This window comes from Falco naumanni, chromosome 1 (assembly GCF_017639655.2).
Source record: "Falco naumanni isolate bFalNau1 chromosome 1, bFalNau1.pat, whole genome shotgun sequence".
Lineage (NCBI taxonomy): Eukaryota > Metazoa > Chordata > Aves > Falconiformes > Falconidae > Falco > Falco naumanni.
Window position 1 is genome coordinate 113,550,612 of NC_054054.1, and position 17,148 is coordinate 113,567,759.

Consider the following 17,148-nt stretch of genomic DNA (forward strand, 5'->3'; position numbering starts at 1 on the left):
GCAAACCCCTTCCCTAGCATCTTCATAAGTGTCTGAACACAAGCGCTCCGATGCTCCGGTCCTGCAGCCCCAAACATTCAGCTTGGCCACATCCCACTTCCCTCGGTGGGAAAACCCTCCAACCAGGCAGACAAACAAGTCTGGAAGCAAGCAGTAACGCTGTGGCTTATCAGCCTTTTGGGTGGCCATTAAAGTGAACAGAAAGAAAATTCAGCTGGCTGCTGCTTTGGGAGATATTAACAGAGAAAGAAAAAAAAAGCAAGGTGTAACATCCTGTTTCTTACCCTGATGCAGAGCAGGAGCCGTTTTGTTACCTTTGTATAGCTCGCCTGATTTCAATAACAGTTAAGATCATTTCCCTGATGTGACTTTCTGCCAAGTAAATTGAGATTTGGGACTTTGCCTGTCCCCAAAAGGGCAGTTGAATCGCCACCCCTCCAGAAAAGAGTAAGGGAAGGGGGAGGCAAGAAGCTACCCATCTCCCTGCCCACATGTTGTGGTTGAAAAGGAGCCAGTCTGCAGCTTTGGAAACCACTGGCTGTTTTCTGAGCTCAGGAACTTTCTTTGCAGACCAAAAAAACACTTCAGGAAACACACAGAAAAGGGGAGGCTGGCTTTTCACAGGGACAGCAAAAACACTACAGAAGTACGGTGACCTGCTTACTCAGAGCCTCCATGAGTTCATATTAAAGAAAACATTCGTCTTTCATCTCTCTGCCCTCGCGTCGCCAGTGCCGTGACCCGGAGCTGGCAGGGAGAATGCAGCCCCAAGAGCGCACCTCTCCCTGAACATGCTCACTCTGGCACATACCGCATCTGCTCCCTGCCAGCTTTGCTGCCCAAAGCACACAGAAGGCTGTTCCGGTGGGTTTGGCCACCACAGCAGCATCCCAGGCTGGTGACAGACCACCTGCATGATGCCCAAGGGGAGCCTCTGCTCGCGGGCTTGCCAGGCAGCAGCTCAGCAGCTTGAGTCGGGCCAGGACCAAGCGACACACAGGAGACAGTGAAGGGAGGAACGAGGTTGCTTCTCAGCAAAGCCAGGGCACTGCCGTTATTCCCAGCTGCAAACTGCTTGCCACCTCAGGCTGAGCCATTGCTTTACCCAGTCCCATTATAAAGCACTACAGAAATGGTGCAAATAATTCAGGAGAGGGGTTGATGGCTGTCTGCAGGAGATGCTTAGGGGGAATGCTGGGATAGCCACAACTCACGGCCAGGGACCATCATCTCCTTTTGATCCCAAGCCACAGCCGCTTTGGGGTGATGCACAGCTGCGCTGGAGCAGCCCTGAAACAAGAGATGAACTGAAGGAGGCAGACCCTGGCAGAGCTTCTATGTGGCAGGATACATCCATCATTTCTGCAGTCCCTCATGGTAACATACCTGATCACCAGTGCTGCAAGGAAGCCTAACAGGGTGGAATAAGTGTGTTTTGAGAACCCCACCTCCAAAGGCACTTCCCCCACCTTGTGGGCACAGCACCAGGATTAAAATTTGATTCTCCATGGCATTAGGCATAATCCTCCTGAGCTGGGGGATTGCCACACAGCGCCTTAAAAAGGGCAAGCAGAAAGTGGGGCAGGGAAGGGGGAACACCTCAAGCTCTCCTGCTGCCTCTGGCTACCCTGGGCAGGGGCTCCTGGGGATGTCCCAGCATCTCTGGGGCTGTCAGGAGAGCAGAGTCCCCTTCAGACACACACTCTTGCTTGGCACCATCTTTCATTTTCTTACGAGTGCAGCAGTTGTCACACCAATTAGTCAATTAATCATTTTCCAATCAACTAATTGGTTAATCAGTTAAACACAGCTCTGACTAAAGCCCTGGAGATCGTTCTGGATGTGAGCAAGGAGCTTTTTGGGCAGCTTTATCACAAAGCTACCCCATGGCAAACAGCCCAAGGGCATGTGGGGAAGGAAACAGGGGCTGCTGTTGGGGTAGGAATTTTCTCTGCATTTCCTGGAGGAAGGAGACCGTCCCCAGGCACTTGGGGTTTCAGCCCTCAGACCCATCCATACCCTCCCCGCAGGGCACTGGCTTGCTTGGCACTCACCATCCTCATCCTCTGGCTCTCTCACCACCAGCTTCTCGTTTTCTAAGTCCAGATCTTCCTCCTGGAGGAGTTAAAAACAGAGCAGCCGTGAGAAGAAGGTGCTGTACTAAATAACCTGTGCCCAGTCAGGGCATCAGAGCCCACAGGGCAGGGAGCAGAGCCCAGAGTCCCTGTGGTGAGGGCTGGGTACCCCCCTTCCCTGCCTCCTTCATGGAATAGGCCAAAAGGATGTGTGCTAATGAGCAGGTTCGTTAGCCTGCTTTCCTCTCAATAGTCAGCGGGAGGGATTTGGCCTTGCTTACTGCAGTCCCACCCAAAGGCTGCGAACTACAAGTGCCTCCCCACAGTCCAGGGGATATTATGGGTTTTAAGAAGAACCTGGTGTCCCCAGGCGTAGCCTTGTGCCTGAACAACCTCCTGGGCTGGCACCCCGCTCCCCTGCACCCCCAGCTCTGTCAGGGAGCTGCAGGACTTCTGCATGCCCCCAGGTCGGGCTTGGGCAGACCGTCCCAGCTCTAGGAAAAGGGGGGTCCCCAGCAAAAGCCACCCAAAAAATGGGCCAAGCAGCTGCTCCAAAGCACAGGAGCACTCACCGTCTGGGGGGGTCGAAGCCAGCACTGGGGCATTTGTGCTGAGACCCCGCAGCACCCCTCCCAGCCTCGCCTGGCAGTGACCCCCAGAGACACCGCTGCCTCCTGCCCATGGGCCCCCAGCCCCTCACCCCCCTAAGACATGCCTGCCCACATGCACTGCAGCAGTACAGCTGATCTCTGGAGTACAGACAGAAGCAGCAACAGCATGTTTTTAGTTTTAAATGCAAAGCAATTCTGGAAGTTTTGGGGGTTGCCTTCTACAAGTCACAACAAGCTTTATCAAGCCCAGGTTCCTTTCCCTTGCAGAAAGTCAAGCAAACTGCAAGCAGGGAGGGAGATGGGCACTCCAGCTCTGGAGATAAGACAGAGGACACATAGCAATGCCCCCATGTATGCGCTTCCTCCTGCAAAGCACAGCACTCCGCCTGCAAACCCCTACAAGCTGAGCCTGGAGGTCAACAGCACCCTGGAGCATGTGTCCTCCTGCATCCTCCCCAGCGCCGTGCATCCCATTTGAGGTAATAAGGCTGGCATGCAAAGGGCAAAGCACATGGGAGAAAGGGGAAGGAGCACGGAGGGAACCTGGTGAGCCACCACGCTTTTGAGGGGGACACAGAAAAGGGAGGGTGAAGGAGAAGTGCCAAAAATGAAGGTGATCTGAGAAGGACCTTGCACAGAGCTGAGCGCCGGCTTTGCAGTGCAGTGCACTCCGGCTTTAGATAAACTGCTGGGGTGCGGTATGCAACCACAACCCAGAACTAGGTTAGTTTGTCATCGGTGAGGAATGCACATTATTCACAGCCGTTTGGCTTCTTCTTGCCACCCTGCTCTCCAGAAGGACATGCCCCTGCCCCTGCAGCCACCGCTATTTTGGACCTTGCCTCCAAACATGGGCACTTCCCGGCAGAAGCACAGGCTTCCCCAGGGGACAGCTGGGAGCAGGGAAGCACCCAAAGGAGTGGCTTTGGGGAGAGTGTGGGAAGGGGGTGCTCAGCCCTGGCGACTTGGCTATGAGCCCAGGGCAGAGGTTCCCTGTCAAATCCATCTCTCCCTGTGAGCCTGGATGCCCCCAGGGAGACCTGATCCTCCAGCAGCCAGCACAAGAAGGGATATTTTAGCCCAATCCCTGCCCAGCCATTAGGAACTGCACATTTCTGAGCATTTAACAGTGCAAGCAAGTAGGAAATTCGGGTGCCAAACCTTCAAGGAAGGAAAATATCTCTGCTCCAACCCAGAGGAAGAAACTTTCAATGGGAGCAGAAAGGGAGCAGCCGGGGATGCCAGGCTAGTAGGCGCCAGCAACTTGCCATGGCCGTGCGGGGAACCCCCGACTCGTGACAGCCAGTAGCTCACTGCAGCGCAACATTTTCCTGCTTGGATGGCCGAGGCGCAGATGCCAGCACCTCCCTTCCTCCCACACTGCGTCCCCAGCCACAACATCCCCGCCTGTCTGCCTCGCCGGGGCTGCTCGCACCCACAGCCATGCTGCCCCGCTGCCGGAGCCCCCCCAGGCTGCCTTAGCGTGACCCCCCTCGCTGAACCCCTAGGATCCAGGCATCCCTCCCTGCACACCAGAGAAGCACATTTGCACCTGGAGCACTGCTGCTCTCTGCTTTAAATGGACCAAGCCATTAAAAGCCTGGCCAACCCCTGCCCAGGGGAGCGCAGCAGGCAAGCTTTGCCCCCCACCACGGCCCCTGCTACCCTGAGATGATGTCCCACCCGTGCAGGGATGCCAGCACACTGTTCGCTGTGCCACCGTCCCCAGGCTAGCTCTGTCCCACGCACCTCTGCCTTGCTGGAAAGCACTGCATGGCTGCATCCATCCTCTGCTTGTCCTGTGTGCCCGAGGTTGGACCCAGGTGAGGCACCCAAAGGTGTTATCTGGAAAGAGACAAAAGTTTTGAGCACAAATGCCCCCGAGCCCTCCCTGTGCCCCAGCAGCATCAGTACACATGGACAAATCTCCAGATGTGGCCAGCAGCCTGCCTTGTCCCGGTGCCCAAGAGCCTCCCATCCATGTGCCAAGCCATGGCATGACTGCTGGAGTGAGGAACACCAGAAACCTTCGATGCCCAGCCCTGGAGCCAGGGTTTGGAACTGGTGCACTGCCCGCTGTGGCAGCCCCAGCCTGCAGGACCAGCACCCTTGCAAGGAGCCGTTGGCTCGGCTGCCCTGGCGGGGCTGGAAGCAGCTGCCCAGGATGCTGATGCAGCAGATCAGGGCTAGCAGGAGGGAGGAGGAGAGCAGGCACAGTATGCTCCGTTCATTAATGCTTGCAGGGCCTGCTCTGCCAGCTGCCTTCTCCATCACAGGGTAATACTGAACACTCTCCCCGTGGTGCCGGGAGGGCAGCTGCGGAGGAGGAAACGTGGGCAGGGAGCAGGAACATCATGTCCATTGGCCTTGCAGCAGAATACCAGCGCCAGGCTGGAAGCAGCCTCTGGACTGGCTTGAAAATCTGTCAGAAGGGACAAAACCCCCACCTGAGCCTGGCTGTGCCCACAGCCCCTGCCAGCCGAGTTGGAGGGGAAAGCCCTCCCTGCCTGGAGCATCCCAGCACCTCCAGGGAGCCTGCCCCAAATTTCAGAGCTCCTCAGCCCTGCTGTGGCCAGGGGGTGCTGCTGTGTTGGCCCCTTTGCAGCCAAGGGGCAAGAGCAGCCAAACTGGGGGCTGTGCCCCCAACCATGTGATGCTCTGCAAGAGGAGGGCAGCATCCTGCAGCCAAAAAATGGAGGAGGAAGGTGTTAGGGCAATGCTGGGAGACTCGACAACCAAAGAGGACACTACAGCACCCGCACCCCAGGCACTGCTCTTCTATAAGAAGCACAGCCCAGAGGCAATGCAGGGAGACTGTTTCAAGCTGTGGGGAGCAAGGGAAGCGTTGCCCAGGGCCAGGTGGCAGCAGGAGCTGCTGAAGAAGCAGGGACCTGACTGCTCCAGCCACCAGCCTGTGAGCCAGCATCTCTCCACAGTTGCAGGCCGACAAAGAAAGCCTCCTTGCAGGAAAAAAAATAAAAAGGCAACAAGGAGCACTGCAGGGAGACCATGCACATCATTATCCAGGAGCATCTGGAGGACACTTGACAAGGGACGCCCAGGCCAGCTTCTGCAGCAAACAAAGATTGCGTTGCTGCTGACATCGGCAAGGGGACACATTCAGCAGCAGCTGCCTAGCTCTGAGGCTGTGCAAGGCCGGGAATGTGCCCTGCATTCCCTGCCTGCTCCTGCTTGCAGGCAGGATGGACCCAGCCCACTCCACAGCACATCCCATGCCTGCTTCTCTCTGAATCATACCCCTGTGCAGCTTGCCAGGGGCTCTGGAAAGCCCAGCGCCCGCCACTGCAGGTTTAAAATCCAGCAAGTCATTTACCGTAAATAACAATGCAGCAATACATCTATCTTGGCTTTTGAGCCGAAACATTTGTTGGACCATTGGAAACATGCTTTTGCCCTTTAGCTTCCATGGCCAACAAGCAAGACACCTGTGTGTGAAGGTGACTCTGGCAGCAGAGGCTTTGGACCAAAGCAGAAGCGAGGGCAAGACTTCCAGGGACATTTTGGGCACAGGCAGCACTGACCATGGACAGTCTCCCAGGGGAAAATGGCTCAGCTGCAGGAGCTTGGCATCATGACCCCAAAATACCCCCTCCTGGCTCTGCCACCACATGAGCCTTCTCTCAGCTCTATGGGAGAAGGAGGCCAGGCTCCCCATCACAGCATCATCTGGTTTTCAGCTCATTTCCAGCTGTTTCCTTTCCGCTTCTTCCATTCACGGCACAAACCCCTCTGAGCAATGGGTTTCCCTTCTTGGAAAGGACACGAGAAGGCCATGGGGCTGTTGTGTCCCTCCCCTTTTCCTTAGTTGAAGGGACAACCCTGGCACCTATGGGCAGGATGGGGACAAATGAGTGCTCCACTCCAGCTCTGGGAAAAGGGCAGATCCCAGGCTGCAAAGCAGGGGGAGAAAATTGTCTTAAACTCCTGAGCCCTGTGTGTTGCCATTTATGGCTGCACTTTCTGCTCCAAGCCTGATGCAAGACATTGCAAGAGGGAAAGAAAGCAGACAGGAGACAGCCAGCCAGAAAGAGAAAAGCCAGGAGGAAAAGGGGCAGGAAGAAGCCTTTAAAAAAAGAATAAATAATGTTGGGCAGAATTTAGCAAAGCAGCTGCTATGTCGGCAGCTCCCTTTCACCCCACCACTGGGGCTCTCCCATCTTCCTGCCAGCCAGAGAAGCAGCTACTACAGGATAAGAGCAGCTTTCCTGGCCCAGGGGATGGTCCTGCCAGCCCTGGGGTGCCTGGTGAGGACGTGGCACTTCGCAGGTCTGGCTCCCTGCAAAGTGTGGAGAGTATCTGCTCCCACCAGTGCCCCTCACCACGGCGGGCAAAGACGAGCCTCGGAGCAGCCAGAGCCCTGCCAAAGCTCCGGGCCCACCCAGCCCTCGGCAAGGGGCCAAGCAGCCCCAGATCTGATGAGAAAAACACCGGCACATTGCATGGTAGGGTGAGGAGTCCCAGCTCAGCAGCACCCATCCCTGCAGGGACCATCACACCCCGGCACAGCATCCCCAGCGCTGCACCCAGCCAGCCCACCCGTTGCTCTTCCCTTTTGTCTCCCACCTCTGGCAAGCAAACACCACAGGCGCCGACACTGGGACATCCCCTTGCTGCCACAGACAAGCCAGATGGCATCCTTGGGCAGGGAGCGAGGGCAGGCAGCACAAAGCCCCAAAAGAACCATGCCCCATGCTGCATCCCAGCATCACAAAGGGATGTGCCTGGGATACAGGGGAGGGCACGACATGTGCACAGGCTCCTTGCGGGGGTGTGTGACACATGTCCTGCCTCGCTTCCCAGTTTGCGGCCACTGCAAGAGACAATGCATTTGTTATCGGCACAGACTGCCCTGGGCGACAGCCGGGACACATCCCAGTTAGGAGTCTAGCCAGAGAGCCCTGCATCCCACCAGCACGGGCCCACGCTGCTGCCAAGGCTGCAACAAGGGGTAGCACATCACCACATCCCCCCCCCAGCAACACTGTGGGATGACGGAGCTCCTGCACAGACCTGTGGCAGCGCAGAGGCAGCCTGCGCCGCTGCCAATTAAAACCAGACTAATTAGACACCCTCTCCCCTCCAGCACTGGGTAGGGGTACTAGAGGGGGAAATGACGACTTCTTAAATTTAAGAAGGTACCTCCTGGGAGCCGGGTGGTTTGTATTTCTGCTGCCTGGCGTGTCTAGAGGCACAGGGAGCCCCCAGGAAGGCACAGATCTGGGGGGGGGGGGGGGGGGGGGGGGGGGGGCAGAGGGGGCATGGAGGAAAGGTGCTGGGAGCTTTGTAGAAGAGGCAGGTGACATCCCCTTCGTGCCTTTGCTATCCACGTGACAGCACCGCACACTGCCCTGGTCAGGCAGGGTTTGCCTGACTCCCTGGCCAGGACGAGCTGGGCACCTCCAAGTGCAAGGCTCCCCCTTGCTGGATCACCTCCAGAGCTGTCCCCTCTGTCACCCACTTGCCCCTGCTCTGTTTGAAGCCACCGGGGCTGCAGTTAACCCTTGGCAAACCAGCCAGGCTGCCATGCCCGGCAGAGCGCCTGGCACTGCCCGCTCTGCACATCCAGAGCATTGTGGCCAGGATGGCACCCCAGCAGAGGGACTGACCACCACTGAAAACCCTGCCCTGTCCTTGCCACCTGCCGCTTCCAGAACAGAAATACTCATTACAGAATTGAAGCTTTCTGACTGTTTTCGCAAGAGCGAGACTCATCAGCTCCAGCGATGCCGAGTTTCCACCCAACAGGTTTTCATTAGGGAACGGCTTTGACAGCACTGCCTCATCTGTTAACAAGCTGGGGATGGGGATGAGAACAGACAGCGACACACTAATTAACTTTTTTCAGTGATGAGAGCCAGCAAAGACAAGGGGAACCACTACCAGCAGTTAATGGGAACAAGGACTTCTGGGCTTCTTTCCCTGCTCTGCCACGGCTTCATTTTATAGCCATGCGGACAATGCCGTAACAGTCCATTCCTCCCAGAGAGGGGCAGGGAAGCCTCGACCCACACTGATTTTACCAGCCAGTTTCACATCACCGGTGCCCTTGTGGGAGGTGGGAGCAGGAGGGAGGCTGAGTCACGCAGCTGCCCCAGCAGATACTGGGTTGCACAGGCAGGGAAGAAGGGAAAGAAGGAGGCAGCGGGGTGCATGGCTCCAGCCAGCCATTAAACACGCCAAGACTGCTCTCCCCGAGCGGGTTCATCTATCAGCATTTTGGTCGAGTGGTTAATGGCTGCAGTGATTCCGAACCAGCCTGGCACGGTATGTGCTGAGCAAACAGGAGGGGGAACAAAAAAGAGGATAGCAAGCTCTCCAAGTCCCGAGCATAGCCCTCTGCTTGCTGATGCGCTGAGAAGCCCTGAGCCTGCAGCAGCCCTGACACCCCGCAGCTGAGCGGAGGGCGGCCTCTGGGAGCCTCGTCTGCTGAGTCACATCAGGGGACCGCAGGCTGCAGCCGAGCCAAGGCGGGTTTGATCGGGCACATATCCACCAGCAGCCAGCCGCCTGCAACGCACTCGCTGCTCTGCCCACGGGCAGTCCCGTCCCTGCCTGTAACATCTGCTGGGGTTTGGCCTAAGCTATGCTGGAGGAGAGAAATGAAGCAACTCTGAGGATATTTGCAGACAGCAAAACCAGGGAACCTAGGGGAGACTCTGCAGAGCTGCGGATGGTCTCCCCAACTCTGCCTGCAGGATCAACCCCTGGATCAGCAGCCCGGGCACTGCTCCCAGCTCACATGTGTGCGGTGCCTGCTGGAAACGCACGTACATGCTCCGCCGTGCCACCCAGCACCGTGGGACTGCCAGCCTGTGCTGAGCAGTCCTGGCAGCTGTGGGATCACGCGCGGGCCAGCACTCCCAAACACTTACTCAGCAGTGAGGAGCACCCTTCCCCCTTCCCACTGCTCTCCACCACCATCCAGATTGCAGCCACTGCCTGGTCCCTGTCCTTCCCAAAGAGATGCTGCCCAGGTCCAGGGTGACTTGTCCTGCCTTGCTCTTACAGTGAGGTAGCCATTTCCCAGGGAGAAAAACTGGCCAGGACCCTACTCAGTTCCAGTCCTGCCTTTGCTCTGCTGTAAGAGGGGCTGAGGGCAGTGCAGCAGAGACCCCAGCCCCACAGAGCCCAGCCAGGCTTCTGGAGGACACAAGACCCCCTGTGTCTTGAGTAAGGGCTCACCTCCAGGCATGCAAAACCCTGTTACTGCACCTGTGCCAGAGCGGGGATAAAGAAGTGGGGCCCCTCTCCAAAGGCAACAAGCATTGCAGCAGCGTTCCTTCAAAGAAATCGGGACTGAAGAGCAGCCAGAGGGGAGGAAAAGCATTCCTGAGACTCAAGCTAGAAAGACAGCAAAGAAACCTGTGAGCTGTGGCACCACTGGATACGGCCACCTGTCCCAACGGGGTGCTGCACCTCATCAGAGAATGCTGGGTGCACCCCAGCCCCTACAGCAGCTCGGGCTGGGTGGCCAGCCTCAGTGCCGAGCTAGCCCAGCCAAGACCCAGCCAGCTCATGGCAGCCCAGGGGCTCTCCAGCTTGACAGCGATCCTGGTACTCAAAGGCACCAATAGATCATGCAGCAGAGGGACAGATGTGGCTTCCAGGAAACTGGGAGGAGGCTGCTCAAGAGCCAGAGAGTGCTGGGAAGGGGAGAGGGAGAGCTCCGAGGCTCAGAAACAACAAGGGGAGGCAAGGAGGGGCACAGGGAGGCAGACTCAAGCCCCAGCCCAGAGAGAGGGTCGGGGCTCAGCCCTGGGCATTGCAGAGCATCACGGTACAGAGGGGGCGTGAAACGCCCTAGGACTTGCCCAAGGCCATCCAGTGAGTCAGTGGTGATGCTTCCCAAGACAAGGGCTGTCTGCGCACTGCCCAGCAGCCTGGATACAGTTGCTGAGGATTACAAATGCTGCTAATAATAGCCGGCAGGCACCTGGGCCCCAGGCCTTGAGCTCCCCAACCGAAACACGCTGCCTGCACACACACAGACGACACATTGCTCCCTGATTCCTGAGCCACCCCATTACTCACTTCTCCCCACTGGGACAGGGGGCCGCCCCGGGAGAAAGCCGCCGCTGCAGGGAGCTCAGACACTTTGGGTTGTCACCGAGTCCCATCTGAGCTGGACAAGAGCTGAGCAAGCTCTTTCCATGGATGCTGGGTCACCCTTTTATTTTTAAGCAAGATCCGGTGCCGAAGGAGGATTTACCGCGTGTTTATAGGCATCACTGCCCCCCCAGTTCAGCCAGGGGTCAGACCTCGGGGCCAGCACCCTGCTGGCAGGGGAGGGAGGGGGCAGGCTGCCCCTTCCCCCGGGCAGGCCAGGACAGCTGGCGGGGGACAGGGTAAGGACCCCGCGATGGCGAGGGGGACCGCTTGGCGCAAGGGGATGTGGATGGGAAACAAACACACGCGCACCCCCAGTGCCCGGCTTCGCTCTCGGGAGAGGGAAGAGCCCCCCCGGGGCAGATGTGCGGATGGGGGAGGCTCACACCGACATACGCTTCTCCTCCCCCAGATCTCCGCTACCTCAAGATTTTTAGGAGTATACCCTGGGGAGCGGCGGTGGACAGGAGCCAGACACCCCCCCTCCCCCTCGGGGACAAGGGGCTTGTCCGCACCGGAGGCCACAGCCCGGCTGCCGGCACCTCTCTTCTTGCAGCGGAGACCCCCGGCCGCTGCTCCCCCTCCCGCGGGACGGAGGCAGCCGGGGGCGGGGGGTGGTGCGGACAGAGCCCGGCTGCGGGGACCCAGCGCCCCCGGGGCCGGGAGAGGCTCCGCAGGGAGCCGCCTTACCTCGCTCTCCGCATCCTCCCGCTGCCCGGGATCCCGGGGCTCGGCGGGCGGCGGCCGGGGGATGCTCTCGGCCGCCGCGGGGCTGGGCTCGGCCGCGGGGCCCGGCTCCGCCGCCGCCTCCCGCTGCTCGGCAGCCGCCTCCTTGCCCGCCTCGCCCGCCCCGACCTCCTCCACCGGCACCCGCCCCCCCTCAGCCTCCGGCCCCTCGGCCGCGGCCGGTTCCGCTCCCGCTGCCTCTTCGCCGCCGGGGTCGCCCTCCCGGGTCGGCTCGGCCGCTGCCGGCTCCTGGGGCCGCTCCCCCTCGGCGCCCCGCAGCCTCACGAAGACGGAGGCGAGGACGAGGGCCAGGACGGTGAAGAGCAGCGGCAAGGCCAGGTACAAGTCCACGGCCACGTCCATCCTGCCCTGCTCCCGAGCCCGCCCCGACTGCGCGGCCGCGGAGGTGCGCGGTCAGCCCGCTCGGCCTGCGGCGGGGCTGGGCCGGCGCTCAGCCGGCTTTACCCGGCGTCACCGCCGGGGCCCTGCCCACCGCCGGGCCCCCCCGCTCCGGCTCGGCACCCACCTCCTGCACGGAGCCGGCGGCCAGCGCCGGCCCCCCCCCCCCCCGCACCCCCAGGTGGGGCTGGGCGAGAGGGGGGGCGGCGGGGGAGGGCTGGCGCTGCCCCCAGCCCGGCTCTGCCCGATGCAAGCGGCTGGCTTGGGACAGCAGGATCTTTCATTAGACACTGCCCTGCATCCAAACAGTCATTCCTAGAGCGTTCCGCACAGTCGCTGGCGTCATTCCCAGCTGTTTGGCTTGGGAAGGTCTCTGTCTCCTGGGATGCTCGCTGTGGGCAAACACCCACAGCTGGCCTCCTGGAGCGCTTAATGGGCCACTGCACCTTGCTAGCCCTCGGCCGGGTGGTGCAGGAGCTGGCAGGGCAGGGGAAGGCTGTCCTGGCTGTCCTGGCTCTCCTTGGCCAGGAGCATCTGCCAGTGCATCTATGGCAAGCTTCAGAGCATCCCTCCACCATCCCCGGGAGCTGTGGGTGAGACCAACGGTGGCACGTCTGTGCCATGAGCTGCTGTTGCACCCACCAGGTAAAGTGGGTGCTGAGAGAAGCTGGGCTGCGAGAGCCTTCCCCCAGGCACCGTGCTGCTGGGGTCTCTGAAAAACAGGAGGCTCAGAAAACAGGAGGTGCCCAAAGGCCATCGCAAGCTGGCAAAGGAGACTGGCCAAGGGTCTTCCAAGAGTCCTTCCAGACTCCGCCACCAAGGATTTCTGATTTCCTGCCTCTTGAGACTGCTGGGAGGATTAGCCAACCTTTTACAAAGCAGGCTGAAATTAGAAGGCCTAAGCTATTCCTGCCAGGGTAAAACCAGCGCAGAGCTTTTGCCCAGCTGCGCATGAGGAGAGCAGACGTGGGAATCCGCCCCCAGAATTTCCTCCAGAGAAAAGGCTTTGGAGATATTTCCAGGAGCAGAGTTTTTTATTGACTGGCTAAAAACAAAACACGAACAAAGACGGGATTAAATCCCCAGGATGGGAGGAAGGAAGCGAGGCCATGATCCTCACTGCCATTTGTCTTTATTGGTAATCCTATCAGGCAGGCAATCGTTAGCGTATGGCTAATTGTATTCTTAGTAACAACCAACCATGGTACTTATCTTCCCCTGCCCCTGCATACTTTGCATTTCCTGGGCCATGATCATCAGAGCTGCTCTAGAGCTCAGCCAAAACATCTAGAGATTGCCAGCATCACAGCACTGTTTGGTTTGGCATCTTTTTTTGATGTATATTTATGAGCATGAGTCCCTTCTCCCTCCCTGTCCAAATCCACTCTTTGGTTTGGTGAAGCTACCAGCTTCCAAAAGTTTGACTCACTAGATGGAAGTAGTGGAAAAGCTTGAGGGATGTGACAGTCAGGTAGATATAAAGGGATATGAATAGGTCTGGAGTATAGTGAGACCAGAATTCTACCTCAGGCTTCTGGAAGTCCCTTCCGGGGGCCGAAGGAGCAAAGAGCCTCAGCCGAAGGATTTATAGCAGAGCCTGTCTGACAGGACAGGGTGATTGCTGATTAGAGCCTGGCACAGCCTCGGGTATGTGATACATCACCACCGTGTGTTTGGAGAGGCGATTTGGGAATCAGTAGTTAATCAGGTTTGGGTTTATTTCTTCTAGTTTTCTAAATAACCTTGGAGCTGAGCAGACCCACCTGCAGCAGCCATGAAGGCATCGTCCCCAGTCCAACGCATCACCTGCTTTCGGAGACTTCCCCTGAGCCCTGGAAATCGCTCACAGCTGGAGACAGAACCAGGGTGGGGGCACTCACGGGACTGGGTCTTTGCTCCTGTGTTCATGCTGATTGTTTTGGGGACAAAGAGGGATTTGTGGCAAGACTGCCAGAAACTGGCCACTGTGGCGTGCCAGTAGGGTGACTTGGGGTGTTTTGGCCTTGCACACATTTGCAGCTGTCACACTCCCCTTGATTACTGCTGACATCCGGGACATCTCCTGCTCTTTTTCCCCGGCACCATATGTTTTGCACGGCTCTTGGTTGGAAGTCTGCTAGAGGGTGTTTGCCCGCGCAGGAATGCAGTGGCACGTGGCTTGCATTAACCCAGCACAGAGATGGAGTGCTTCAGCGCATACCTCCCAAGAAGGATTTCTCAGTGCCTTAAAATAAGAGGCACCAGCTCTCACGGCTTCTTTTGTAGTTGAGGTGACCGGCGGGGGAACCAAGCAGGAGCTGCAGCCAGAGACGACCATTGGCAGCTTCTGGCTCTGGATCTGCAGCGATTCTCTATCAGGCTGCTGGAACCTGCCGCACTTGTAGGCGAGTTGAGAACTGCAGGGCTCAGACATCTCCGAAAAACACCACCCCTGGTCCTGAGAGCAACAGCAGCGTCACGGACGCACCTGCGAGAGCCGCTGCTCCAGCCAAGATCGCTTCATACAGCAGAGAGGTGGCAGAATCAGCAGCAGGGCTCAGCCCCCCACATCCAAACCCGGGGTGACAGCTAGGCTCTCCTGCAGGATGTGATCTGAGGGTGATGACCCCCCAGGGAGAAGGCAGGCCCAGCAGGTCCCGTGTGACAGTGGCTCGTCCCCTCGTGGCTCTCCAGGGACACCCGGATGGAGTAAGCTTGCCCCGACGCAGCGAGGCTCGCACTGCGGGGGGCAGGGGGCAGCTGCCATGGCTCCCCCACCAACCTGCGAGGTGAGATTGATGCCGCCAGCTCCTGCCGGGGCGGGCGGGGATGGAGCCGCACGCCAGCTCCAGGCCGGGGAGCTCTGCCCTGGCCCTGCCCGCCGGCTGCGGGGGGCTGCCGCAGGCGGGGTGGGGGAGGGCAGCCCCCCATCCCCCGTACGGCGCCCCAGCAGGGGCCAGGACCAGCCCCGGGCCGCGGTGCCAGCCCCAGGCCGGGAAGCGGCGTGGGGACGCGGCGTGGGGACGCTGCCCTCTCCCGGGGGACGAGCCGCTCTGCACCGGCCGGGGAAGGGGCTGCTTGGGCGGCCGCTCGCCGACAGCCCCGGCCCCGCACACCAGCTGCTTTTCGGGAGCTGCCAGCCCCAGGCCGCAGCGGGGGGATAAGGGGCTGGGTGACAGCTGAAGAGCTTCACCAACAAAGGGGAATTCCGGGCAGCCGCGGTGACAACTGCTCCGGGAGGCAGCCCCCGCCATGGAAAATGCTGGGCTGCAAATTTGCCTGCAAGAGGGATTGGGCTGGGCTGGGTCCCTGGGGTCGGCGCTGCTCCTGGCATCCCGGGCGCAGCGTGCTCAACACGCGGGAGAAAATTCCGCGGGGACGCTGAAGGGCCGATTCACCACGCCGCATGTTACTCTCTCCCACAGCACCTGAACTGTGCAGGCAGTAGCTGCTCCCAGCTTCTCTGCTGACACAGTCGCATCCCTCCCACCCAAAGCGGGAGTCAGCTGAAGCAAGCTGAGTTTCCATACCCCTGTCCCCGGCCATAACCCAAGCACGGGTCAGCTGTGAAGCGAGCTGAACAGACACACGCTGGTTTCCAGCGGGGAAAGCAGCAGCTGCTGGTCTGCACAGACCTTGGCGACTTCAGGCAGCGCCTGTTCCATACACGGTTCTCTGTTCCCAGGCCCTCCAAGAACCCAATTCCCCTCACGTAAAGCTCCAGCACAAACTGGTCTTTGTAACTGCTCCAAACTCAAATTATTTCTGCAACCCCCAGTCACGCTCCCAGTCACCAGTACTGCTTTTTTCTTGCCAAGGACGGTAACATCCTCTCTGTGTTGATGACAGAAAATGAGGAGCTATCCCAGGAAATGTCCCTGTACTTGCCCTGTTCTTCAGCCAACACAGGCTTGGAAGACACCAAACGATCTGCTGTTCCTGTGTTTTGTCGCACCTGGTGATGTGCCAGCTCTGGTGCTGCAGTGATGCTCAGAGAGCTGGTTCAATTCACAAGTGGCAGCAAACAAAACATCGCAAGAAGAGTTCAGCTCACCCAGAGGTCTGAGCCAGCACAAGGGCGAAGGGTGGCTGTACCTTGCTCCCTCGGAGAGGCCCTGCCAAAGGAGTGACCCTACCAAGCAGCTCTCCTGCGAGTGCTTGTTTCTATACCTTCTCCCTAAGCTCCCGTTACCAGCCCCTCTGCTCGCTACGTCTCTGGTCTCACCCCTACAGCTCTTCTTCCATCACATTAAAACTCATTTTCCAACCTAATCCCTGAGCCAGGGCAGGCTCCAAGTTGTTGTTGATCTTCAAAGTTCTGAAGCAGCTGGATGATTGACCTTGCCCTTGAAGGCAAGCTGATAGTCTTAACAGTGAACCAAAAGCTCATGGACACTGGTGGCCAGTCCCGTCCTGACTGCAGCAGGACAGCTGAGGAAAGGCACAGCCTTGTGTCCACACCAGGCAGCGCTGCATTAGAAAAGCAATTCTGAAATGCTCCTCCCGCCCCCGTACGCCTTCCCGGCTAGCACAGCTGGGACATGGCTGGACCAGCTGCTGCTCTGCCAGCCACCCTCCTCCTCCTCTTGCTGGCAGGCAGCGCAGACGGCGGCAGCCCCCCAGTTTCAGGCCTTTCTGTTGAACAAGAGGACACACAATGGTTACAGACATCACCTACAGCTGGGAGCTGCCAGCTCTCAAACCACAAGGGACATGGAGCGATTATTTCCTTTTGAACACATTCCCAATCAGCTCTACCTGCCTCAGTTTGTACTTCTCCAGACCCAGAGGAAGCGCAGTCCTGCACAGGAGTCTTTTATATGCCTTGGGGAAAAGAGATGCTACAAGCTTGTTAGTTCAATCCCAAACCAGTCTTACAGCATGTAGCTACTTAGTGCTGCACCTAATGCTCAAGTAGGAATGCAGCCCTGCTCTCTTGTCACTGGCTTTCCAAGTGCCACAACAGAAATGACAGTTACTTGCTTTCGCATCAAACTGGAGGGAAGGAGCAAGAACATCAGCAAGGGTGCAGCACAGCCAACCCGACCTCCACAATCCCGCTCAGGTAACCTCATCCATTGGCTCCCCAGTAGCAATTAAAAAAAAAAATATCAGTATGCTGTCCTTGTTGAATTGAGGTATTAGGTTGCAACTGTCACAAAAAGAAAGATAGGTAGATAAATCAGAGGAATACAAATAAGTCAAGTCCAGATTGCAAGGCCACAGCAGCA

The 17,148-nt window shown here is 58.4% G+C and overlaps 1 protein-coding gene across 4 annotated transcripts in view; it reads right to left on the reverse strand.

The window, feature by feature from the left end:
- MXRA7 (matrix remodeling associated 7) overlaps positions 1 to 12,190 on the reverse strand; it is a 29,488-nt gene extending 17,298 nt beyond the window's left edge. The window contains exons 1-3 of one of the 4 annotated variants that reach the window (XM_040579352.1): positions 11,504 to 12,069; positions 4,436 to 4,531; positions 2,055 to 2,115 (exon numbers count right to left, since the gene is read on the reverse strand). In XM_040579352.1, coding sequence (XP_040435286.1) covers positions 2,055 to 2,115; positions 4,436 to 4,531; positions 11,504 to 11,902 — 556 coding nt within the window. In that variant the 5' untranslated portion in view covers positions 11,903 to 12,069. Of the gene's footprint in view, positions 1 to 2,054; positions 2,116 to 4,435; positions 4,532 to 11,503 lie in introns of all 4 variants that reach the window. The other 3 variants (XM_040579371.1, XM_040579362.1, XM_040579380.1) reach the window with 3 other exon arrangements.
- Positions 12,191 to 17,148: the final 4,958 nt, after the last annotated feature.